General features: G+C 48.4%; 2 protein-coding genes and 1 long non-coding RNA gene across 3 annotated transcripts in view; 1 reads left to right on the top strand and 2 right to left on the bottom strand.

Moving 5' to 3' along the window:
- Positions 1 to 14,585, top strand: part of PLEKHH1 (pleckstrin homology, MyTH4 and FERM domain containing H1) — a 66,952-nt gene extending 52,367 nt beyond the window's left edge. Inside the window, exons 17-29 of the mRNA XM_055131161.1 lie at positions 160 to 268; positions 1,179 to 1,291; positions 2,158 to 2,334; positions 2,602 to 2,699; positions 3,101 to 3,278; positions 3,809 to 3,964; positions 5,496 to 5,596; positions 6,380 to 6,521; positions 8,020 to 8,162; positions 8,271 to 8,400; positions 10,027 to 10,113; positions 10,499 to 10,645; positions 12,360 to 14,585. Of these exons, the coding sequence (XP_054987136.1) occupies positions 160 to 268; positions 1,179 to 1,291; positions 2,158 to 2,334; positions 2,602 to 2,699; positions 3,101 to 3,278; positions 3,809 to 3,964; positions 5,496 to 5,596; positions 6,380 to 6,521; positions 8,020 to 8,162; positions 8,271 to 8,400; positions 10,027 to 10,113; positions 10,499 to 10,645; positions 12,360 to 12,521 (1,743 nt within the window). The 3' untranslated portion in view covers positions 12,522 to 14,585. The remainder of the gene's footprint in view (positions 1 to 159; positions 269 to 1,178; positions 1,292 to 2,157; positions 2,335 to 2,601; positions 2,700 to 3,100; positions 3,279 to 3,808; positions 3,965 to 5,495; positions 5,597 to 6,379; positions 6,522 to 8,019; positions 8,163 to 8,270; positions 8,401 to 10,026; positions 10,114 to 10,498; positions 10,646 to 12,359) is intronic.
- Positions 8,426 to 10,655, bottom strand: LOC129403403 (uncharacterized). The gene is made up of 3 exons (XR_008629194.1): positions 10,517 to 10,655; positions 10,001 to 10,069; positions 8,426 to 8,652 (listed from the first exon to the last, which is right to left on the bottom strand). It is a non-coding gene; the product is annotated as an uncharacterized LOC129403403 (long non-coding RNA).
- Positions 14,586 to 14,601: 16 nt separating the features above from the next.
- Positions 14,602 to 21,761, bottom strand: PIGH (phosphatidylinositol glycan anchor biosynthesis class H). The gene is made up of 4 exons (XM_055131169.1): positions 21,486 to 21,761; positions 18,298 to 18,507; positions 17,281 to 17,364; positions 14,602 to 15,237 (listed from the first exon to the last, which is right to left on the bottom strand). The coding sequence occupies exons 1-4, from the start codon at positions 21,663 to 21,665 to the stop codon at positions 15,145 to 15,147; spliced, it is 567 nt and encodes a 188-aa protein (XP_054987144.1). The 5' UTR covers positions 21,666 to 21,761; the 3' UTR covers positions 14,602 to 15,144.
- Between the last annotated feature and the right edge of the window lie 2,916 nt (positions 21,762 to 24,677).

Raw genomic sequence — 24,677 nt, 5'->3', positions numbered from 1 at the left:
TGTGTCCCCTGGTCCCGAGACTTTCCTCTGGGGCCTTGACTTGCTCCAGACAAGTCAGGGCCCCACCTGGACTCTGACCCCTTCAGGGAAGCATCTGTGGAGTGTCTGCCTCCACCCTGCCCTCCCCAACCCTGCTGACAGTTTTCCATACTCTTCCAGGATACGTGGCTTTACCACCTCACCGTGGCTGCAGGGGGCAGCTGTGCCAAGGTGGGCACTACCTACGAGCAGCTTATTGGGAAACTCATGGATGTCGAAGGGGATCCAGGTAAGGCAAGGGTACCCATTTCTGCTTGGGTCCGAGTGGTAGGTTGGTCTAAAACCCCCGCAATAACACTACTAAACACAGCTGTACCCTAATGTTGTTAGGAAGAAGGGTCTTCATATTTCATATGTCAGGGCCTCTCTCTCTCTCTCTGGTGATGGTACAAGGGTGATCACTCTATCTCTGGGGGTGCATGTCTGGGAAACAGGCCTTCTAGTGACCTGGGTCAGTGTTTTGTCTTACTCGACCTATAAATTTGCTAGCCGGGCAGAGGTTTGAGGAAAGAAGGTAGTTGATTCATCTTTAGAGTTTGCTTGTCAATTAGTGAAGCGCAAATTGAATTCAGACTGCATCAGTGTCTCTCAAAGTCAATGATACACCACCACCACCACCCCGGAAAGATCCAGGGGGACAGTAGTGGCCTCAGGCGCAGTCAGTGGGTAATTGCTATTTGTTCACTTAAAGAAAATAGATTCCATGGAGCACTGGTTGATTTTTTTTTTTCCTGAAAAAGGGGATGGTAGACCTAATTAATACGGAAACCTCTAGGCAAAACTAAGCCTGGGGTGTTTTAGGATCTTGATTCTGCCCAGATTTTCAGGACCCAGGGAGGGACTGCCGTTGCACACCATGCATGCCTCATGCAGTGCTCAATCTGCGCACACATATGTGCATTCAGGCCCACAAAAGAACGCTGTCACAGCCTCTCAAGCCGTAAGGCAGCCACCTGTGTAAGCCTTGCTTGTGAGGATGCCCACTGCAAGGGCAGCCTCCCAGTTGCCCATCCCACGTGCTTGGGTGGTAAACCCGGTCTACCCCGCATCCCATGCCTCTAGAGGTCCCACATGTCCAAGTGGGGTGGGGCGAGAGGTGTATCCCAGCATGAGAGTAAGGGCTGCTGTGCTCCTGGCAGATTCTCCACTCTGGAGGCACCCCATGCTGTGCTACAGCAAAGACGGGCTGCTGGCCCCGCTCACCACCCTGCCCTCCGAGGCCCTGCAGACTGAGGCACTCAAGCTCTTCAAGGTAAAGTGGAAGCAGAACCCACACCCCTAGGGTGCCCTCGCATGTGCCCAGGCCTGGCCCTCCACCTGGTGTTCCTTGAGTGCGGGTGACCCGTGCAGTTTGCGGCTAGCCCACAGAGGGAGCTGGAAAGAGCAAGGGTCCCCCATGCCTCACCACCTGCTTTAGGGAGCAAGGCCAGAAGCCCTGGGGCTTCCTCCCCAGCCCCCGCTGCCGCAGTGACCCTTGAGCCTGTTGCTTCTGCTCCTGAGAGGGGTGGACCTAGGGAGAGGGTTCTGTGTGTCTGAGCAGCCCGCAGAACGGAGGCTTCTGTGACAGGAAGACTCGCTCCCAAAGTCGCTCTTCTCGGCCAGCATGTCCGTGCCCAAACGGTGCCAGCGCTCCCTCTTAGAAAGGGCTGGAGCATATGCCTCGCATGCTTGAGGCCTTTAGGCCAATCCCCAGTGCCACATGGTTCCTGAGCACCACCAGAGGGTCCTGGTTGCCCCTAACACTGCTAGCCAAATATTGTGAGGCATGTCCTCCGGGACCACATCACACACACACACACACACATTCACAAACATATGCTCACTCACACTCACACATACACACACTCATGCACACACACATTCATACACATACACATTCACAGACTCACATACATATATACACTCACATATACATACACACACCCACACACACTCACGTACACATACTCACACACACTGACATACACACACGTTCACACACACACTGACACCCACACATACTCACATACTCACACTCACACACATACATAAATTCACACACACATACCCACTCACACACACACACAGAGGAAAATGAAGGGGCATTGTGCCAGGCTGCCCACTGTCCTTTCCCTGCAGTCCTGCCAGCTCTTCATCAACGTGCCCGTGGAGGCTGCCTCAGTGGACTACCACGTGTCTCTCGCCCAGACGGCGCTGCAGGTCTGCCTGGCACACCCCGAGCTGCAGAGTGAGATCTACTGCCAGCTCATGAAGCAGGCCAGCTGCCGGCCCCCTCAGAAGTACTCCCTCATGCAGGTGGGCGTCCCAGGGGCACCACAGCGGCTGGGAGCTGGCAGGTGCAGCCCAGGCAGAGGGAGAGGCCGGGCTCCCAGCTGCTGCAGGACAGCTGCCCAGGCTGAGCCCTGGCTGGATGTCTGCGTGCAGACGCTGTGATTGCTATTCCGGACACGGCCTCGCCCAGCTCACTGTCCCCACAGCAGGCTGGGGGCTCTGTTTGGAAAGACTGAGAGCTCAGTAGCCCAGAGCCAGCCCTCACCCCACACTCTCTGTCCCCCCCATCAGTGCTGGCAGCTCCTGGCTCTGTGTGCCCCGCTCTTCCTTCCCCAGCACCACTTCCTCTGGTATGTCAGGCAGCAGCTACAGCGTCACGCCGACCCCAGGTGAGTAAACATCTCCTCTGCCCACCTCGTCCGGCTGACGGCAGCATGATTGGGAGGGATGTGAGGGAGAGGGGGCTAGCCCGGACACACATGGTCACATGGAAACCTGGGCGTGCCTGGTCTTCCCTGCTTACCCATAGATGCATGGCTGCTATGCCAGAGTCCTCACTTTTTCCCCATGATGGTCCCGGGTTGTTACTCTATTGTGAGGTTTTCTGGCTTCTGGAGATAATATCCACAAGCTGCAGCTCTCTGCAGCACATTGGTTCTGATAAAACACAGTCGGAGCGAAGTCTGGGCTTGTAGCTCTGGTCTCCACCGAGCTGGGTAGAGAGCCTGAGTTTCCCGGCAGCAGGAGTGAGCGGGTTCCCTAGAAGTCCCTTCTTCTTTGTCTTTTGAAGAAATGAAACTGGCCAGTATGCCACCTACTGCCAGCGTGCAGTGGAGCGGACCCTGCAGACCGGGGAGCGGGAAGCCAGGCCGTCGCGCATGGAGGTGGTGTCCATCTTGCTGCGGAACCCCTTCCACCACTCCCTGCCCTTCAGCATCCCCGTGCACTTCGCCAATGGGACTTACCAGGTGAATGGTCCAGGCTGCACCCTAGCCTGTCTGCTGCTATCACTGGCATAGAGAATTGCTTTGGCCCAGGGGGATACTAGGCTCATCTGAGGTTGGCCATCTGAGCTTCCTACCAGACAAGCCAGTGAAATGGTCAGCTTGGGCTTCGGGCGTGGGAGGGTGCGGGCAGCGGTGGCGAAGGGAGAAGGGAGCTGCCGTTCCCATTTCCTTGATGCTCTGGACGCAGATCTGTCGAACCCATTGCAGGAACAGAGAGGCTGAGATGCTGACTGAGACCTCAGGAAGGGGCCTGACGAAGGGGTTGAGCAGAGTGCCGGGCAGAATTGTCGTATTCTGGCCTCTAGTGGGCACCTGTCCCTCTAGCACTTGCCCTCTGTGTGAGGGTGGAGCGCCCACTTCCTTTGGCCCATACCCTCACCACTGCTCCTCTCAGCCAGGCCTCCCCCCCCCTCATTGCTCCTCATGGTCCCCGATTAGCCCTGCTGAGCCCGCTCTGGGAGCTGCCGGCCACAGGAAGCCTCCCCCCGCAGGTGGTGGGTTTTGACGGCTCCTCGACCGTCGATGAGTTTCTCCAGCGGCTGAACCAGGAGACAGGCATGAGGAAATCTTCCCGCTCCGGCTTTGCCCTCTTCATGGACGACCCTTCAGGCAGGGACGTGGAACACTGCCTGCAGGGGACTGTCAAGGTAAAGACGTCCCCTCTGAAGTAACGGACCCTTGGCTAGGCTTAGGGTGCGGGGGAGAGTGTCCACCCAGTGGGTGCTCTTGCGTTCTCTTTGGTGCTGAGATCAAGGTGCTCCCTGGATCAGCACTTCTGCCACCCTCAAATGTACATAGACAGCAGGAAAAATCATTTGTGCCTTTGTCCTGGAGAGAGTGCAGGACCCTCTTCCCAAAGTCCCCCTAAAATGACTGGAACTTTGTGGAGGGGGAGCTGCTTCTGAGCTTGAACTAGGAAGGACTTGCAGACCCTTAGCAGCAGCCCCAAATTTTCTGCAATTTTGTGAACAGCAGCCCCAAATTTTCTGCAATTTTGTGAACAGGATGGTAATGGCCTTGACCCATCAGACACTGTGTGATTCCCTGGCACCTGGGTTTTGTTTTTTGTTTTGTTTTTCTTTTTTTGTTTTGTTTTGTATTTTTAATGAAGAAAATTATTTTTTTTAGGATGGGAGAGAAAGAGAAGAGAAAGAAGGAACGAGGAAGGAGAAAGGAGGGAAGGAAAAACGGGGCAGGGGGGGAACCTCATAAAGTGAGAAAGTCCCCAAGTTGGGGTGCTGGTTCTTAAGGAAGAATGCTTGGCACCCTGTCTGAGGGCTCACAGGTTCCATCACATTTTGAAAAGATAAGTACAGGGCTGGAGAGATTGTACAGCGGGTAAAGTGCCTGCCTTCCCCACGGAGGCTGGTCTCCGTCCCGGCATCCCAAATGGTTTTCCGAGCCTGCCAGGAATGATTCCTGAGTGCAGAGCATGGAGTAACCCCAGAGCATAGCTGGGTGTGACCTAGAAACTAAACAATAAAAATATAGGTCCTTTTGGGGCTGGAGTGATAGCACAGCGGGTAGGGCGTTTGCCTTGCACGCGGCCAACCCGGGTTCGAATCCCAGCATCCCATATGGTCCCCTGAGCACCGCCAGGGGTAATTCCTGAGTGCAGAGCCAGTAGTAACCCCTGTGCATCGCCAGGTGTGACCCAAAAAGAAAAAAAATATATATATATATAGGTCCTTTTGGTACCCCCATAAGGCTCTGGCAGGGGTATTGAGACCTGTGTTACACTGTGGTTAGGCTTCATGCCCTGGGAGATATTACGTGTTTGTGGGGTCTACTGTAGTCCCTGAGGCAGGGTTTGGCACAAATGTCTGCTTTCTTTATGGTGACAGGACACTGGCTTCTATCTAGCCTTGTCTGTGAAGCTTGTTGCACAGCGGGCCTCTGGGTCTACTTGTTGAACAGAATGGGGGTCAGGAATAGAAATGGGGCAAGAGACAGGCGGCCAGGGGGCTTCTGTGCCCCTTGGGGAAGCCCCCTTGGAAGTTAGGGGGGTAATGTTTCTTGCTTAGCTGCTCCTGCTGACCCAAGGTGGGGAGCATGATGCCCACAGCCTAAGACCCCACCATGGAGCCTCCCCATTGAGGACACTCACTCGCCCATGCCCTCCTGGACTCTGCGCCTGTGCTCAGAGGCTTTTATGACTTTCTCCTTTGCCTCCTCAAGATCTGTGATGCCATCTCCAAGTGGGAACAGGCCCTGAAGGAGCTGCACTCCGGGAAGTCTGAGGGTGGCACACGCACTGTGAAGCTGATGTACAAGAACAGGTCCTGAGAACTTCCCGAGGCGGGGCGAGCGGGCGGGCTGCCACGTGGGCCGCTGTCCCGCCGAAGAGTCAGGGACCACAGAAGGAACACTGGGTGGGGACCCTGGCTGGTGATATCTGTCAGCTTCGGTTCTGTCCCTACACGACATGTGCACACACATACATGCACTCTCACCTACAAGGCAGAAGACCAGCGCCATGGGCCTGATCCATGGCTTATGTTAAAAGACAGAAATTTTATAGGAGCTAAGATATTTTAGATACTTAACCTTATGGTATTAATGAATAAAGAGTTCCTCCCCGGGAGGCAGTCTTTTTTTTTAAAAAAAAAAAAGTTAATGAGAAAATTTTGTTCCAGATACATCTCCAAATAATTCCCACTGGTCTCCTGTAATCTTAAGCCACCCTGTTTCCCAAATGACTTGGGTAAGGGAAGCTCGTTCTGTGCACCCAGATGCTGGCCAGACGTGAGTCTGGAGCTTTGATAACAGGTACTAGGTTCCCCTCACCAAATCCAGCGAGCCTAATGGTGTGTTTAGAATGAGCCCCGTGCCACTGTTGCTATAGAGCAGATGGCCTGTGTCTTCCCCTGTGTCCGGTTTTATTAATTTTTCCTGGGGCAATGGAAAACAGGCTGAGGACTGGTATCAAAAGAGTCATTTCTGGCTTGGGATATCAGAATAAACAGGTAAGGCCTGTTTATTAAGCCTGTTTTGGACACGAGAATAATGAAGCTTCCTCTGTCTGGGATTGAGTCCCAGCCTCTGGCCTCTCTTCCCTGTAGGTTGTACTTTCGGAGTCAAGTCAAAGGGGAGACAGAGCGAGAACGACTGCTGCTTGCTTCCCAGACGAGCGGAGAGATAGTGTCAGGGAGGTTCCCCGTCAACAAGGAACTGGCTCTGGAGATGGCTGCCCTAATGGCCCAGGTAACAAGAGGGATACTGGGATCATTGGTGGAGGTGAATGGGCACTGGTGGAGGGATGGGCAAATGATCACTATATGAATGAAATGCAAACACAAAAGTTCGTAAGTTTAGGGGCCAGAGCGATAGCACGCGGCCGACCCGGGTTCAATCCCCGGCATCCCATATGGTCTCCCAAGCACTACCAGGAGCAATTCCTGAGTGCAAAGCCAGGAGTGGCCCCTGAGTATCACTGGATGTGACCCAAAAAGCAAAAAAAAAAAAAGTTTGTAAGTTTATAACTGTACATCACAGTGATTCTCTAATAAAAAATTTTTTTAAAAATTAACTAATGGCCCAGGTAAGGTCTTGCGCAGCCCTGAGAAGCAGGACACTCTCTGGGCACAAAGGTGAAATGGAAACAGATCTTATGGTGCCCAAAGTGCCCTTGCTGTCCCTGGCTGTGGAGAGAGGCCGACTCTTCTCCCAGCAGATCCTTGCCACAAGTAGAGGCACATGTCAGATGCTGGAATTGGAATCCAGAGGCCTGGGTTTAAGTGCTTGTCACCTTCCTGCTGGAATATATTGGCCAAGTCCCTTCACTTGTGTATGCTTCAGGTCCTTTTCTGTCTACTGAAAGCAAGAGTACCTCCCTGCCTGTCCTCCTAGGACTGTAACAATAGTTGGTGTGTGCCAGTGGTTTTCAAGCTTCTTCTTCCATGAATAGGCACTGGTGAGCAGACCGGTGGTTGAAAACTGCTGCTGGGTACTTCATAGTATATTGGGTGAAACGGGCCCTTTTGACCTTCACAGGAGAATATGGAAGAGGAACACACACTCAAACTGCAACTCTTCTCCCCATTACTTTTAGGAAGCCACTTTGTCCAAGGGAGAACGTCAGGCTCCAGAGGAGTCTGGGTCCACGTGCTGGAGAAAAAGGGGAAAGGACAGTTGATCTCTAGCATAATAAATATTTATTGACAATTCTATAGAAAGTCCAATCAAAACATATTGTATTATCCCGGACAGTTCTCACCCCCACTGAATAAATGAAGAAATCGAAACTCTTGAGAGTTTAAGTAACTTGATGGTGGTCACAAAACTGCTGGTGGCAGAGAGCTGGGCCTGACTCCAGAGGTCACGTTTGGAGCATTCTGCCGTACTCTGGAATCTGCAGCACCTTCAGTCCTGTATCCCGTATTTTTTTAATTGGAAGCAAGAATACATTGATTTCTTTTGTCTGGTGGTAACTAACTCTGTCTTTATATAAGCCACTTAACCTCAGCTGCAAATGCAAGTTGATTTAGACAATCTCTAATATTCTAGAATCCCAAGGCTGCTGCTCTAGTGTCATTAAAGCTTGATATAGAGGGTCTGGGAGAAGTGTTTTTCACATACATTCACACCCCGCCAATAAAGCAATCGTGTAATGGTTTATTTCACCTCTCCTGAGAGTCCCCGGCACCCCCTCTTGCTCCCACTCCAGAGTCCTGACTGGTTCTTCCATGTGCTTCCACCACAGGTGGAATACGGAGACCTGGAGAGGTCCACCCTGCTGGGTCCCGGCTGCACCCCTCCTGCCAAGGTTCAGCATCACCTCCAGCAGGTCCTAGATAGGTTCTACCCAAGACGCTATAGACACGGCGCACCCCCTGAACAACTGAGGTACAGTGCCGGGGCTCGAAGTCATGGTGGGCAGGCTTGGGCTGCAGAGCGGGGATGCAAGCGTGCTGGCATGGCACTGGCACCATCCTTTCCACCCACCCAAACCAGGCACCTGGCGGATCTGCTGAGCACCAAGTGGGCTGCGCTGCAAGGCTGTTCCCCCCCTGAGTGCATCCGCATCTACCTGACAGTGGCCCGGAAATGGCCTTTCTTTGGTGCTAAGCTCTTCGCAGCTCAGGTAAGTGCCTGAGGAGTTGGCATAGCCTCAGCTTCAGCCTCAGCCTGAGTTTCTGTAGGAGCTGCCTTCCTCTTTAAACCAGCGCAGGCCGCATTGCCTGCCTGCACACCCACAACCACCAGGGGTCGCAGTCTCTCCACTCATTTCTGGTCTATAGCTCTTGTGATTCTTTTTTTGGGGGGTGGGGGGGTGAGGATTATTCCAGAGTGATCCATATCATCTTCTTTCTTGACTTCTTTCTCAATGCTACCCCTGAAAAGAAAGACAGGATCAGCTAATTCACACATACTTGATATGATACCCCTGTAAAGAATGATTTCCTTTAGGGGCTGGAGTGATAGCACAGCGGGTAGGGCGTTTGCTTTGCACGCAGCCGACCAATTCCCAGCATCCCATAAGGTCCCCTGAGCACTTCCAGGAGTAATTCCTGAGTGCATGAGCCAGGAGTAACCCCTGTGCATCGCCGGATGTGACCCAAAAACAAAACAAAACAAAACAAAAAAAGAATGATTTCCTTTCAAAATAAAAAAGGCTGAAAAATAGAACAATGTATATAACAGTAATGACATTTCTGAAGATTTCAAATGGCATAAGAGAATCTAACTCTTCAGGGAATAATTTCACCTGCATTAATGGTAATGCAGTAATAATTTCAGCTGGAACTTCTTGCTGGATGCTTATATAGAAATCACTGCAGGGCTGGAGTAATAGCTTAGCGGGTAGGGCATTTGCCTTGCATGCAGCCAACCCAGGTTCGATTCCCAGCATCCCATATGGTCCCCTGAGCACTGCCAGGGATGATTCCTGAGTGCAGAGCCAGGAGTGACCCCTGTGCATCGCCGGGTGTGACCCAAAAAGAAAAAAAAAATCACTGCAATAATCCTGTCCACTTGAAGGTATAGGTTAGATTAGATAGTGCTCAGTTGTTCGTTCAGCAGAGAAGTTTGCGACTCCTATCAAGTCTGGTGCACTCTGCCAGTTGGAAATTATAGGAGGTGACTGTATTAGATGGTCCTTGCCATCACAGAGCTTTCCATCCAGTGAGGAAGATACATATTGGCCAGGCACGCACACTCTAAGGATTCATAGAAGTTTGTACAAGCTGTCACAAGTGCAAGGGTGTTATAGAGTCATATGATGCAGAATCTGCTTGGTCTGGAAGGATAGGAACAGTTTCTGAAAAGGCTTGATCCATGTTTTTCACTGCCATCTGGGTAAGAGAGGAAATAAATCTGGATTATCTTTCTGTAGTCCTGCCAAGTGACCATTACTCACTCCAGAAATTGTCCAGCAAATAGTCTTTTCTCCCTGCTGGAGCCTGACATCCTTAATGGGCAGTTATAAGGAAAGATGAAATCATACAGTTTGCTGCAGCCCGGATGAAACTGGAGGGTGTCCAGCTGAGCAAAATTAGAGGGAGAAAGACTAGCACGCAATCTCACTCATCTGTGGTGTGTAAGGAAACAAAAGATGGGGATAATCAATCGATAAAAAACTCCAGGTACTGGAATACAAACTGAGGGGGGGGTGGCTCGGGTAGTAGGTGTACCTTCTTCACAGAGTTCTCACGGTTCAGAATCTCGAGCTGATGTGGACATACCTGATGAGCTTTTCTCCTTTCTCCAGCCTGCCCTGCTGTCTTCCAAGGAGAAGACTCTGGTGTGGATTGCTGCAAATGAGGATGGTGTCAGTATCCTGGACCACAACACGATGGTATGGATGGATGAGGGCCGACTCCCTGGCCTGCCTGAACTCTTAGCTTTCTCTTTTTATTTATTTATTTATTTTGGTTTATCACTATTACTGTTGTTATTGTTGTTGGTATTGTTATTATTTTGTAATACCAGGGATTGAAACCTGAGCCTCACACATTTCTTCTCTTTGGACCAAAAGGCCTGAGCTAAGCAACTGTCCCCCTTGCTCCCCACTCCTGGCCAAACACTGCTTTCCTCTTAATCAGACACCCCCTTAGTCAAGATGTTGATATCCAATGACCACATCCAAGTTCCGTCTCCATGGTCTAAAAGATGGGGGGTGCTGGTTCTTACTCAGGAGATGGGTGGAAAAGCTCCCAGCACTGACTGGCTTCTTCCCACAGCAAGTGCACGTCACTTACCCCTACTCTTCCGTGATGACCTTTGGTGGCTGCCGGGATGACTTCATGCTTGTGATTAGATCCACTCCGGACCAGAACTCTGGAAAAAGTCACATTGAGAAGTTGATCTTCCGGATGGCTGCTCCCAAGGTAAGTCTGAAGGCTCTTAAAACATTTGACTGATCTGGTTAACAAGTGGACTTAATGCTTAGGGGGATAAAAAAACCAAACTGGGGCTATGATAATACTCTTGGAAGTACTCTGTCCCAAATACAGTTTTTGGCTTCATTTATAAACAGTTTCGCAAATAGTTCTGATGGAGTTGCATCAGTAGCCATGTTGGGCTGGTAAGCAATGAGGCCATCTATGACTTCATTCTTTATGTGATTTTTGTTGTTTGTTGGGGGGCCACACCCAGCAGTGCTCAGGGCTTATTTCTGGCTCTGTGCTCAGGGTTTACTTCAGGCAGGCTTGGTTACCATATGGGATGCTAGAGACCAAACCTGGGTCAGGTGCAAGCAAGGCAAGTGCCCTGCTCGCTGTACTGTCTCTCCAGCCCTGTGCAATCTTGATCCTTCTCTTGAGTCTCAGCACCATGCAGGCCAGAGGCAGGTGCCCACTTGCTCTCCTCCTCGCTCCAGACTCAGACTATGGCAGCTTTCTCTTCAAGCTGCCCCACCTTCTCCTGGGTTCTCCTAGCCCAAGCACCAGATACAGAATGAGAAAATCTGCACATGCTTCCTCCTTCTTTGTGGGCTTGAAGAAGGTCCAGAGACAACTTTTGTTTTAAGGGCTTCATTCCTACTTAGTACAGGGAATATTGACAGGGAATATTGAACAAAATCTGCGAAGACTGAGCTCTCTACCGAGAGGCTCCTTCTTTGGTTTAGCAATGACCAGAGTGGAATGTTGGTCATCTTTTCTTCAGGAGGGATGGTGCCTCTTGATCACTTCCAGGCCAAATGGGGATGACCCATTTGGACATGTTCTCCCGGGTGGGTGCTGTAAGAGATAAGAGAAGCCCGTGGCGGTTACGTAACACCTTGCCTGTGCGATTCAGTCCATTTCCTTTTTTGTTTGGAGGCCACACCCAGTGGTGTTCAGTCATCTTAATCGGCTCTGCACTCAAGAAATTACTCCTGGGGCTGGAGCAATGGCACAGTGGGGAGGGCGTTTGCCTTGTATGCAGCCACCCTGGGTTCAATCCCCAGCATCCCATATGGTCCCCCAAGCACCACCAAGAGTGATTCCTGAGTACAGAGCCAGGAATGACCTCTGAGCATTGCTGCGTGTGGCCCAAAAACTGGAGAAAAAAAAAAATCACTCCTGACAGCCTGAGTTATAATATAGTAGGCAGGTGCTTGCCTTGAATGTGACCAACCTAGGTTCAATCCCTCGCACCCTGTATAGTCTCCCAAGCACCACCAGGAGTGATTCCTGAGCCCAGAGCCAAAAGTAAGCCCTGGGCACCACTGAGTGGGCCTAAAACTATATATCTATATGCACACACACATATATATATAGTGTATGTATATATACACACACATCTATATATAATAAAATATCACTGTCACTGTCATCCCGTTGCTCATCGATTTGTTCGAGCGGGCACCAGTAATGTCTCTTATTGAGAGACTTATTGTTACTGTTTTTGGCATATCCAATATGCACGGGTAGCTTATAATAAAAATATATACAAATAAAATGTTTATATATAATTTTTTAAAGAGATCACTCCTGGCAGTGCTTGGGTGACTACACGGAGTGCCAGGGGTTGGACCTGGTCAAGCCACACACAAGGCAAATGCCCTACCCACTGTACAATTGTTCTAGCCCCTAATTCAACTCCTTTGTCTATGTGCAGATTGCAGAAGCGACCTTCATCTTGGCCAGCTACATGAACCATTGCTCTGTAGCTGGGAGCCCACCCACCAACCCGCCCACTGGCCGCCCACCGAGGGAACTCGATGGACGACAGCTCTTTGCTTCTGTTCCGTGTGTTGCCAAGGGGCCAGCACTGCTGTGAAGATCCTCCCAGCCAGGTCCCTGCCAGTTCTCTAGGACTGCAGCTACATACCCGGGATGTGATACTACTGTGATGGGCCTAAGAGCCCTGCGCCTAGCACGCTGCCCCCCATGCCCCCCTCCCTTTGTTCTGTGAAATGTTTCAGTGTCCGCAGAGCCTTTACTCTCCAGGTGCCTTATCATGTTTCAGGGCCCAACCTTGAAATTCCAGACCCAGTATCAAACCACTCTTTTCAGTAATACTGAGCTCTGGCTGCTGCCTGCTTCTGGGCAGACAGGGCTGGCCCACTGGTGCTGACGACGTCAGTGGTATGAGTCAGGGTCGTCTGCACCGATACTCTCAGGAAGGCCGATTTTTAAATACTGTATATGGTCCTTATATGGGGATTAATACTTGAAGTTTTCCCAAAATCCCTGACTAGGACAGGACTAGAATTTCTAATTCACTTGATCTCTGACAAAGGCCTAGAACTCACTGAAACTGGACTGACTTTCGCAGAGGGCAGGGCTGGAGAGGAGCTTTGACTCAGCCTTCCCTTAACCTCCTGCCTCCGAGAACAAAGCTCTTCTCCCTGCTGCTGGCTACAAGCCCAGCGGAGGACTGTCCACTGCGCAAGCCCTTTCCCACCTTAACCACTGGACCGGGCACAGGGTCAGCTGTGCTCACTCTTGCTGCCCCATTTGCCCACCCTTTGAAAGACCAAGCAAATGTGCTCAGCTTTTGCTGCTCTGTGAGGCCACGAAAGAGAAAGTCAGGAACAGGAGACCCTCCAGGCTGGTGAGCCTGGATTTGACCCTCACGACTTCTGGCATATTCTGCTAGGAATTAGTTGGCAGGCAGAGGCCACACAGGTGATATCTGCCTTTTGCCTAAGAACTTTCACCTCTCATTTCCTGACGATACCCAGGTCCCCTCATCCCTGAGACAGTCTGTGGAATACAGAGGACAGGATCTTTGTCTCCATCCTCTGGAGAGAAAAGACAAAGGAGTTGATTTATACTCTGACTTTCCATCACTAAAGAAACTTCAGTTTAGGGGCTGAAGTGATAGCACATCAGGTAGGGCTTTTGCCTTGCATGCGGCTGACCTGGGTTCGATTCCCAGCATCCCAGCATCCCATGCTCAGATTCCCTGAGCACGGCCAGGAGTAATTCCTGAGTGTATGAGCCAGGAGTAACCCCTGTGAATCGCCTGGTATGACCCAAAAACCAAAAAAAAAAAAAAAGAAAGAAAGAAAGAAAGAAAAAGAAACTTCAGTTTTATTTCAAAGCTCTGGAGCAGTTCTCACCTTTGTCATTAAAGTACCGAAAACTTAGGGGTTTAGCAGCAGCATCCCAGACCCAAGTCTTCCACCCCAACAATGTGTGTGTGTGGTGCATGCTAAGAAGACTGGACCTAGTTTATCTGAATGCCTCATTTGCTCATGCACCCTTGAAGCTGACACGCATGACGAAAACAGCAGCTCTGTCTGCCTCTTTAAAATGAACGCGGCTTTGCAAAGGCTGCCAGTTCCACAGCCCTCTCCCATTTGTTTCTGCTTTTCCTCCCGAAATTTGGGATCTAATTGAGACATTTCTACCTCAAATAAGTCACAGGTACCAGAGCCTCCTGGATAGACCCTCCAGGGCTTATGTCAAGGGCAGAGATGATAGCTTATTTAAAATATCCTGAGTGTCTCTAAGGCTAACAAGGATAATATCCATCCCAGAGTTCAAAAGAAAATTGAGATTCTGAAGAAAAAGCAAGAATGGAGCCATGTTTCATGCTAAAACTGGGAATCCAGTTATCTTTCCACCCTCTTTCCTTCCCAAACTCCTTACAGGAATCCTCCCTTGGTTTATTAATTGTATACCGAAGAAACTGTCTTATAAACAAAGGCTTCTAATAGTTGGCTTGTTTATCCTTCCTTAAACATGTCTAAAACCAAAATCAAATTTTTCTCGCCCCCCCCCCAACAAGAGAGTTTTTTTGAAACTGTTGACAATACTGATTGTTAATGTGCTTGACAGCAATGCCTGTAACACGACGATCATGTTTGTCAATAAAAAAGCAGCTGTCCGTGAACCAGGCCATTGGTGTGTATGCTTTGAAGTCATCTGTTTATTAAGTCATCATAAATTAACTCTGTGCAGGAAGTAGGGAAACAGAGATGAGTCTTATGTAGACATTTTTCCTCCAGCTAACCAGTCAGTACCTGAAGAACTCGGTTCTCTTTTTTTCTTCACTTTTATGCATGGGTACTATGCGGTTGGAAACTGTTCTCCGGTAGTGGTTTCCCAACATCTTGCTCCACAAATTTCAACAGTAAACTGGACTGTGTTTGGGAATTTCACAAAGTGCTCTGTGTTGACATTATGTTGACATAGTTTCTTAAGGCCTCCCCTCAGTGGATGAAGTAAGCAAAGCCGCATGAGGGCAGCACTAGCATAAACATACTTTGCTCAGCATCTCCCAGTGAGCAAGGCTTCCGGTCACCTGCTCTATGGCTCTGAGATCTACTGCATCCATACTGCTTCTTGGTACTGTGTCCACCTGATGGCTTCGTGTACTGGAAATAAACCAGCCCCTGTGGCTTAGGAGTCATCTCCCATGGAAGACAATACTGGCCTTTGTTTGCTGGGAGTCAGGAACTCACGGCTGCGTCTTTGTGGTGTGCCAGGATCTCCTGACAGCTCCTGTACACTTCAATCAAGCAGTCCAGCCGGGGCTTGGCACTCTGGATTCCAAAAGGGATAAAGGCAGGCAAGAGGCAAGTAAGAGGTTGATTCATCCATGCACAACCCCAATCTCTCACCCAAGCGAGGGGGCTGAGTGGCACAGGTGAAAGCTCAGAAAAGAAGAAAGTTCAGGCCTGAGAGCACTTCTTAGGAGGAGTCCCAAACCAGGCCCCCAGTCCAGCCTGTGAACTCCGAGAAGCAGAAACTCAGAAAACAGGTGTTTGGGGTTTTTTTGTGTGTTTTTAATCTGACTGTATTCTGACTGTATCCATCTATGAGTAAGCAAAATAAATGACAAGTACAGACTCTCGGAAAGTGTCACAAGCTGTGAAACGTTCCTCAGAGATGAGCATGACAGTTTAACATGTAAATACTGAAAAACAGTTCAGACAGTGAAATGTAGTATAGATTCAAATGCAAAGAAAGGCCACAGAAAAGAAAAACGTGTGGTATGCATATTTAATAAACATTTGCTACCACAACTGCTACAAAAGCCTGTCAATATCTAGATACTACCTGACCAACAGAGAAGATGGATAGTTTAAAACAAAAGGAAATTCAAACAGGTAGTGCTGACAAGAAAATGCAAGAGGCTATCCATTAAACTAGCATTCTTGGGCTGGACTGCCATGCATGCAGTTTGCTGCAACCCTGGTTCAAGCCCCTGGCACCATATATGGCCCTCTGAGCACCGCCAGGGGTCACTCCTGAGCACTATTGGTCCCACCTGCAGTTCCCCAAATAACATAAACCAGCTTCTATCAGCTCCTTATCCATGGGACAGTGCTGGTCTGCAGGTATAAAAAGGTAAATATGCTGATTTAAATAGATACAGACTTTTTTTTAAATTAATTTTTATACTTCACTTAAAACAGCAGATAGTTTTTTTCCTTTGTTGCTCCTTCAGACAAAAAACAAAAAATGTCATACACATTTTAAATTCCATTTAATAATACATTTTAGTTGGAAAACGTCACAAATAAATAGAAAGCTCTATGCCTGCCAGCCCTGCCCCCAACCAATACAGACTTAATATCTTTAAAATACCTTTACCTACATATAAAACAAAATCAGCTAAACCTCCTGCTAGCCATGACGGTTAAAAAAAAAAAGTAAGTATAAGGGTTAGGGCTGTTGCTCAATGACAGAACACACGTGTGTCTCAGCACCACAAAAAAAGGGACAAATTCCCAAAAGTATAGTAAAACTGCCCAATCTCTAAGGCCAAATTTCAAACACTGCTATAATCTATAAGCTACTCAAAGTTTTAGTAAAATAATTTTGAAACATGAAAAAGAAAATTTTAAATCCCTTGTGAAAAAGGTCTGAGGTAGGGTTAAATTGGTACCTAAATATTTTATATATCAAACACAGTAATTCATTACAATCGTATCTATATTAAAGTGCTGTTTTGGGGTTCTTGGTAACAAAAGTAACCTGAATATGATTTCTAGCAATCAAGTTGCTAAATATACTGATACCCAACTTTATGTAATTATTTTTAATTACTTGTATAACTTGCCTTTGTAGATGTATGAAAATATATATATAGCAGACTTACAAAGCAAGACACAAAATAGTATGTAATTATATGTAGCTTAGTAACTTCTAGGTAAAATCATATATTTGCAGGCAGAGTAAAGTAAATGAACAGCGACCAATAAGGTAAATCTGGGTCTGAGAGACAAGTAGATAAGACATTTGCCTTGCAAACAGCCAGTAAGGGCTGGACCCCTGACATTGCAAATAGTCCCCTGAGCACAGAGCCAAGAGTAACACCTGACCATAACTGGGTGTGGTCCGAAAACCAAAATAATATAATATCAAGAGTTATTGTATGCTTGACATTTTTCTCTAAAAGTTATATACTCATAATATTTCTGAAAGTTGATCTTTGCCTCAGAAAGAAACTTAGGAAATAACTAAAATACTCTTGACAAAATCAGTTTACATTCCTACTGAGTATAGGTAGTAGTGGATATGCAGCGAGATGGGGAAAGGCAAAGGATATCTTTGAGGAAACTACAGTGTTCTGTGCTTACCTGAAAGACAGGTACTACTTGGGATATTCCATAAGGTTCTATTGGATCCTTCAATAAAATGCAGAGGTAGTAAATCACCTTTTGCTATACGAAAAGAAACCAAACATCAGAGATCTAATGAAACTCATCTTTATCTTTCAAGGGAAGGCAAAACATTTTTATAGAGTTCTCTTTTTTATAATTCTTTCTAAAATAAATTTTAGAGCATTACAAAGCCATTCAGTATGATTGAATTTCAGTCATACAGAATTCCAACCCCCATACCTGCACTAGTGTACATTTCCCAGCGCCAGAATTATACAGTTATTTCTAAGTAGAAATTACCTGATAGCTTTTGAAAGAGAAATATATTCTCATTCTTTAATTGAAAAAATAAAAAAGCAACAGTCAGTAGTAACAACAACCAAACATAATTTTTAATTGAAATGCTAATTCTGGCACCTGGCCAAACCGGGTTCAATCCCTGGCATCCCATAAAGTCCTCAAAGCACCACCAGGAGTAATTCCTGAGCTAGGAGCCAGGAGTAATCCCTGAGCATCGCTGGGTGTGACCCAAAAAGAGAAAATTAAAAAATGTTAATTCCCTATCCATGAAAATCTGCCCTGTTTGTTTAAAACTCAACAGATGCATATGTTTCAATTAAAGTTTCTCTTGGAGCTGATGAGATGACTCAAATGGCTGGACTGCTTTGCACATGGGAACCTGGGGTCCAGTTCCTGGTACCCACATGCACCCCGCCCCACCAAACACACAATACACACACACACACACACACACACACACACACAGTTGGGAAGAGCCCCTGAACGACACTGGTTATAGTCCCAAAACAAACAATAACAACAAAATGTTCTCAGGAAAAAGAAAAAGGGAACCAATACAAGTTGTAGAACAGAGAGGCTTCAGATTTAATTCTGTGGCATCCAAGACTTCAGGTATTAGGACACTTTAGATCTATGCACACCCTAGAGGGCTACCTGCTCCAGACAAGTCTGTAAAACCACTCAAGTACTTACCATATAAATAGCCTCATTAATAACAATATCCTTCACCTTGCCCATCTCAATAAAGGTGGTACTTTCTTTGCCTGAGGCATAGGATGAAGTCATCTGGATGCCAAGGGAATCGATGATTAACAGAGTCTCCTGATCAATCTTCACAAAATGAAGATAACCAAGCAGGCCTATGAGGGTGATGAAGATGGCAGCAGAGAGAATCATGCTGTTCTGGAAGGAGAGCAGACATGGGCAGTAAGAGTACCACATAAGGCTCTGCATAGATTTTTCGTTGCTTACTAAGAAAACCTTAGGCATTGCAGCGGGAGGGGTGGGGAAGCCTTTAGCTGAACAGAAGAGAGGAACATGCAAAAAGGAAAAGGAGATCCCATTTGTTTGGGCTCCTGTGTTATCAAAGTATATGGTGAGTTACTTCCTGTCATAATAGGTCTGAAGACAAACAATGACCAATAGCCAAATTTGTACTATCACATCAATTTTAGAGATTCCTCCCCAAACAGCAATTAAAGAACTCAGATCTTTATCTCTTGCAGTCCACCAGAACATAGAGCAGAATCACAGACTTAACAATTATAAAGTGCTTATCTGCACAGTACAGTAGACTATACTCAACAATCATTTCTTTCTAAGAGATCTTGGAATAAATGATGCCTGGTTCCTACTTCTGCCAATGGGCACATAACACAGCCCAAGCCAATGAGGGGGCTCATTGGACTAGCTTCTGGAAAACTAAGCATGTGTGTGTGTGTGTGTGTGTGTGTGTGTGTGTGTGTGTGTGTGTGTACACACGTACATATGGGATGCTGGGGATTGAACCTGGGTCAGTTGCGTGCAAGGCAAATGCCCTACCCGTTATACTGTCGCTCCAGCCCCAAACTAAGCCCATTTTTAAAGATTCTAAGGAAAAGAAGGTCCCTTTATCCTGAGACCTGGATGTCTGGAACGTCTGTTGCCTCTGCCAGGCCTTGTGAAAAGCTAGGCTGAGGGAAACAGGAGGGAGGGTACCAAGGGTAAAAAGTCAGTAAGATGAAAAGAACTAAAGCTATAGAACTCTCTCGATTAATTATTCTGTTAAATAAAAAGATCTTGTTATGTAGGGCCCTTTCATTTTGGATGGTGACTTACTACTTGACCTAAGTGACCTGCCTTTGGCAACAATCCTATCAAGTAATTTAGCCAGAATCCCTTTTAACTCCTACTGTTTCCCTTTAGTAGTATTCTATCCACTGACTAGCTCCCCCCGCCACACACACACCCTACTTTTTATTAAGGGCAATAAATTCCCTCATGCCCATGCTATCCCCCACACCCTACTTTTTATTAAGGACTATAAATTCCCTCATGCCCATGCTATCTTCAGAACTGAGCCCAGTTCTGTACTAAGATCTCTTTCCCCCACTGCAAAAGTTTCTGAATAAAATCTGTTTCTGAAATCACACTGACTACTAACTGGCTGTGGTTTTAGCAATATCTTTCTACCTCTACTGGATAGAAAGTGTTAGATCAAGGTTTTCTTTGGGCTGTGGTCCTTTTCGTAGGGCTCATCTCATATTAAGAGTAATTTGGGGAGGTTTGGAGATTTAGTTAAGTAGTAGAAAATTTGCCCTGTATGTGTGAGATTCTGGGTTCAATCCATGGGACCATCAACAAAATAAATAAAAAGGGCCAGAGAAGTAGTACAGAGGTAGGACACTTGCCTTGCACATGACAGACCCAAGTTCAATTCCCGGCATCCCATAATGGTCCCCCAAGCCCTCCAGGAATGATTCCAAAGTGCAAGTCAGGAGTAAGCCCTAAGCATCAGTGGGTGTGGCCCAAAAATAATAAAATAATAATAAACAATTAAAAAGGAAGAAAAGAATGGACAGCAATAAATGCTTAAGGAATGATTCATCTTTCCAATAAGTGAATCCTTGCACAAAATGTTATTATCAATTGCATATTTTTTGCCTTTTTAAAAAAAATTTTGCCTCCGGGGGCTGGAGCGATAGCACAGCAGGTAGGGCGTCTGCCTTGTACGTGGCAGACCTGGGTTCAATTCCCAGCATCCCATATGGTCCCCTGAGCACCATCAGGAGTAATTCTTGAGTGCAGAGCCAGGAGTAACCCCTGTGCATTGCCAGGTATAACCCAAAAAGAAAAAAAGAAAAGAAAAGAAAAGAATTTTGTCTCCAATTGCATTTTTAGTACGTTTTTTCTAACTGAAAGACATTCTAAGAGTTTATTATCTATTGGGACTAAATAAAGCCAAATGTTGAATGAACCTCTTCATCATCATCACTTTTTTTAATGTAGGAGTACTGCTATTTATTCAGCCACTGACTAAACGGACTGAGGCAGACATCATCATCACTTTTAACTGAAATTACTGTCATATAGTCTTAATATTAAGAACGGTAAGAGGGCTGGAGCAATAGCACAGCAGGCAGGGCGTTTGCCTTGCACGCGGCTGACCCGGGTTCGATTCCCAGCATCCCATATCCCTGAGCACCGCCAGGGGTGATTCCTGAGTGCAGAGCCAGGAGGGAGGGAGGGAGGAAGGGAGGGAGGAAGGAATGATTCCTGGGTGCAGAGCCAGGAGTAACCCCTAAGCATCACAAAAATAGGGCCAGAGTGACAGTACAGCAAGTAGGGCATTTGCCTTGCATGTGGCAGACCTGGGTTCGATTCCCAGCATCCCATATGGTCCCTTGAGCACCGCCAGGAGTAATTCCTGAGTGCATGAACCAGGAGTAACCCTTGTGCATCGCTGGGTGTGATCACCCCCCCCAAAAAAAAGGTGGGTGTATAAATAACACCTAGGCTAGGCTGTAGAGCTGCGTGCCTGGAAGCCCCGTGAAAGGTGCACAATGAAAGAGTAATACCGCGGGGGAGGGCTACGTGACGGGGCAGCCCCTGAGTGCTCTGAACTCCCGGGATTAAGTTCATCTGAAGATGCCAGACTCAGAGCACACAGAAGCTGAGATTTCGGGCTGGGAAGCAAATCTGCTGGGGGTACCTGTGAGAGAGAGGGAGGCGCCGCCGCACGCACGCACGCCACTCAAACGCACAGAGCTGTCCAGCACCCGCGGTGGCCGTCCCCGGGCCGGCGAGTGCCCGCCCTCCGGCCGCGGCCCCGCGAGAGGTCCGGGCCGACCCCCTCGGGCCCGAAGTTCCCTTCCGAACCCGAGGCTACCCCGGCCATTCACCTCGCAGAGAGTGAACAGTCCGTAGGCCGCCAGCCACACGACGCAAGTGACGGCGGTGAGCGAGCGCAACGAGAGCCGGGGGCAGACGACGCAGAACTCCCGGCACGACTGGGAATGGTAGCGGCGCTGCAGGGCCAGGCGGCCGCCGTAGATATCCGAGAAGCACCTGGCGTCCTCCATGGCCGCCTCGCCCCCACCTGGCCGCGCCGCGCCGCTCTAGCCTGCCCGCCCGCCGTCCTCTCGCCGGCTCCGAACCCACTTCCGGGACAGGGGTCGGGCCCCGCCCCGCCCCTCCCCGCGCTCCGCGCAGCCGCAGTTCTCCCCGCTCAAAGGGGGTTCGCTCCCGCCGCGGTTTGACTGCCATTAACCTATACAGACTGGGGGCACTATTTGAAACTACTGTCCGCGAGCTTTCGCTGAACACACTGATTTCAACCCACCGCAAGCAGTTCCCTGACACCAGCTGAGTGTCCTGCAGTTTAATTCAGCTCTTATACGAATTTTTTTTCTTTTTTTTTTTTTTGGCTTTTTGGGTTAGACCCAACGATGCTCAGCGGTCACTCCTGGCTCTGCAGTCAGGAATTACTCCTCGCGAGACTCGGGTGGAATGCTGGGGAATTGAACCGGGTTCGGCTGCGTGCAAGGCAAACAGCGCCCTACTGTACTATCATTCCGGCCCGCTCTCATACTCTTTACCTGGAATAACATTAGATTTGATAGGCTCTGGGCTTAGTCCCGCAACTCAGAGGCCAATTACCTCTAAGTTCTTCTACCAGGAACAACTATTTGTAGTTGGTGATAGCTCTAACAGCAGTTAGAGCGCATGCCTAGCATGCACTCAACCAGGATTGATGGTAAGCACTTCATGGTCACCTGAGCATCAACTGGGTGCAGCTCCGGAGGTCATCTGGCCCCAGAGCGCCTGAGCAGTATTGCATCGTAGGGCCCCTCAAAAAAAAAAAAAAACAAACTGCTGGCCTGGTCAGCGAAGAATCACTGGTGGGGTCCCCAGGCCTCCTGAGCACCACTTGGAAGTGCCCCTCTCCCCTATTATTTTCCAGGTTACCTACAACTAATTAGACTATAAAGCAGAGGTTCCTGGTCGGAGAGATAGTACAGTAGGTACTTGCTTCTCATGCGACAGACCCTGGTTCAATCCCTGACACCATGTATGGGCCCCGAGCATCACCATGAGCATAGAGTAAACCCTGAGCACAGGTGCAGTTGTGTATTACCAAAAAATTGTGTATTGCAAAAATAAATCAGAGGTTCCCATGATCTTGAATGGGAGGTATGGAAGAATGCTGAGTAAAGCGGATTCTGGCCTTATGGAATTGGGTGTATTTCTCTACTGGTTCACAGATGTGTTCACCGAACCCAGTGATTTTAATTTTCTTTCCCTCTGTGGTCTTTTGATCCGCAGCTATCTGTGCTTAGACTTACTAATGACTCTGTGGTCAGGGGTCTCTCCTGGCGATGCTTTGGTGGACTGCATTATGGTATGGGAGATCCATGTGCAAGGGAAGCACTTAACCCCTATACAAACTTTCTGACCAACTTGTGAAAATGTTTTATGGGATTCATCAAATAGGCATGATAGACCATTAAGTCTCTTTCCAGATGACTATCTCCCTAGAGAATGGAAGGAATGGGATCTGAAGCAGGGGATTCCAAACTTCTAGTTATGGCTATGCTTTTCTGGTGACAGGATTAAAATGGTAGAGCAGGAAGCTGTGTCCATTTAACAGGAATAAAAGCCAGCTCTTTCCCCAGGTTTCTCATACTACCCCAGCAGTGATATCAGAGTTGGGGTAAACTGCCTCTTTACAGCCTGGCAAGGTAGAAGTCTAGATTCCCTATTTGAAAGTTGTTGGCAAGGGTAAGAGGACACAGTTCTTTCTATGATAGCTGGAATATTTAGCATCTAAATGTTTCCTTCTTAGGAGGCTGTTCCCTTCCTCACGGCCTCACCCACCCTAAGACACGCCCTCTGACCCTCCCTCTGACCCGCCCTTAGACACGCCCTTCAACCAGCCCTGTGCTACGCCCTTAAACACGCCCTCTGACCCACCATATTGCCCGCCCTGTGCCACGCCCTCAGACACGCCCTCTGACCCACCCTCTGACCGCCTTTAGACAACCTTCTGCCCCACCCTTAGATACGCCCTCAGACCCACCCTGTTGCCCGCCCTGTGCCACACCCTTGCCCACCCTAAGACACGCCCTTTGACCCATTCTCTGATCCACCCTTAGACACACCTTCTTACGCACCCTTTGACAGCTGACCCGCCTTTAGACACGCCCTCTGACCCACCCTCTGACACGCCCCATGACCCACCCTTTGACCCTCCCTGTGAACCACTCTCAGACCCCCCCCAGTTTATTGGTTGCCCTGTCCATGGTTGCTTTCAGTTCATTGACCATCTTCACAATTTCTTCTCTGAATTCTTTATCTGAGAGTAGTAATTCCTGAGCACAGAGCCAGGAATAATTCCTAGGCATCGCTGGATATGGCCCCCAAACACACACACATGTATACAGACAGACAGACAGACAGACAAGATTGTGTTGACTTATTTAGGTTCTTTGTATTTTGATAGGGGTTGGTGGGTCTGGGTCAGTCCTCATTGTGCTGAGGCAAAGCAGGGGCTGGCCCAGGGTCAGGCTCACTTCCTTCCGTACTCAGGCCTAGTGATACCCAGGGGTCATTAGGGCCACATTCTGGGCCTCACATGTGCAAAGCATATGCTTTACTACTTGAGCCACATCCGTGGCTCTTGGTTCTTTATAATTTCCTAAAAAAAAAAAAAAAAAAAAAAAAACCTGCTAGGCGCCTGGAAGATAGCACAAACGGCTAGCATGCTCTGTATGGGGGAAAGCTTGGGGGTCCCAACACTGCATTGTCCCCAGAGAGTTGTCAGAGCTGACTTCAACACATCAGGGTATGGGCCCCAAAAAACAAAATTCCTGCTTGCTGGGATTACATTAACACCATGATTGCACATGACTCCTCATGGGCCATCGGTGGCTCACACAAATTGGATGTGGCTTAACACAAATTGCAGTTGTAAACATTAAATCAATCAGTTTTTAGACAATTAATTGTAGCACTGTAGCACTGTCATCCCATTGTTTATTGATTTGCTGGAGCAGGCACCAGTAACATCTCCATTGTGAGACTTCTTGTAACTG

The sequence above is a fragment of the Sorex araneus genome, chromosome 3 (genome assembly GCF_027595985.1).
Source record: "Sorex araneus isolate mSorAra2 chromosome 3, mSorAra2.pri, whole genome shotgun sequence".
Lineage (NCBI taxonomy): Eukaryota > Metazoa > Chordata > Mammalia > Eulipotyphla > Soricidae > Sorex > Sorex araneus.
The sequence above is the reverse complement of the archived record's forward strand: the minus strand, read 5'-3'. Positions and strand labels throughout refer to the sequence as shown.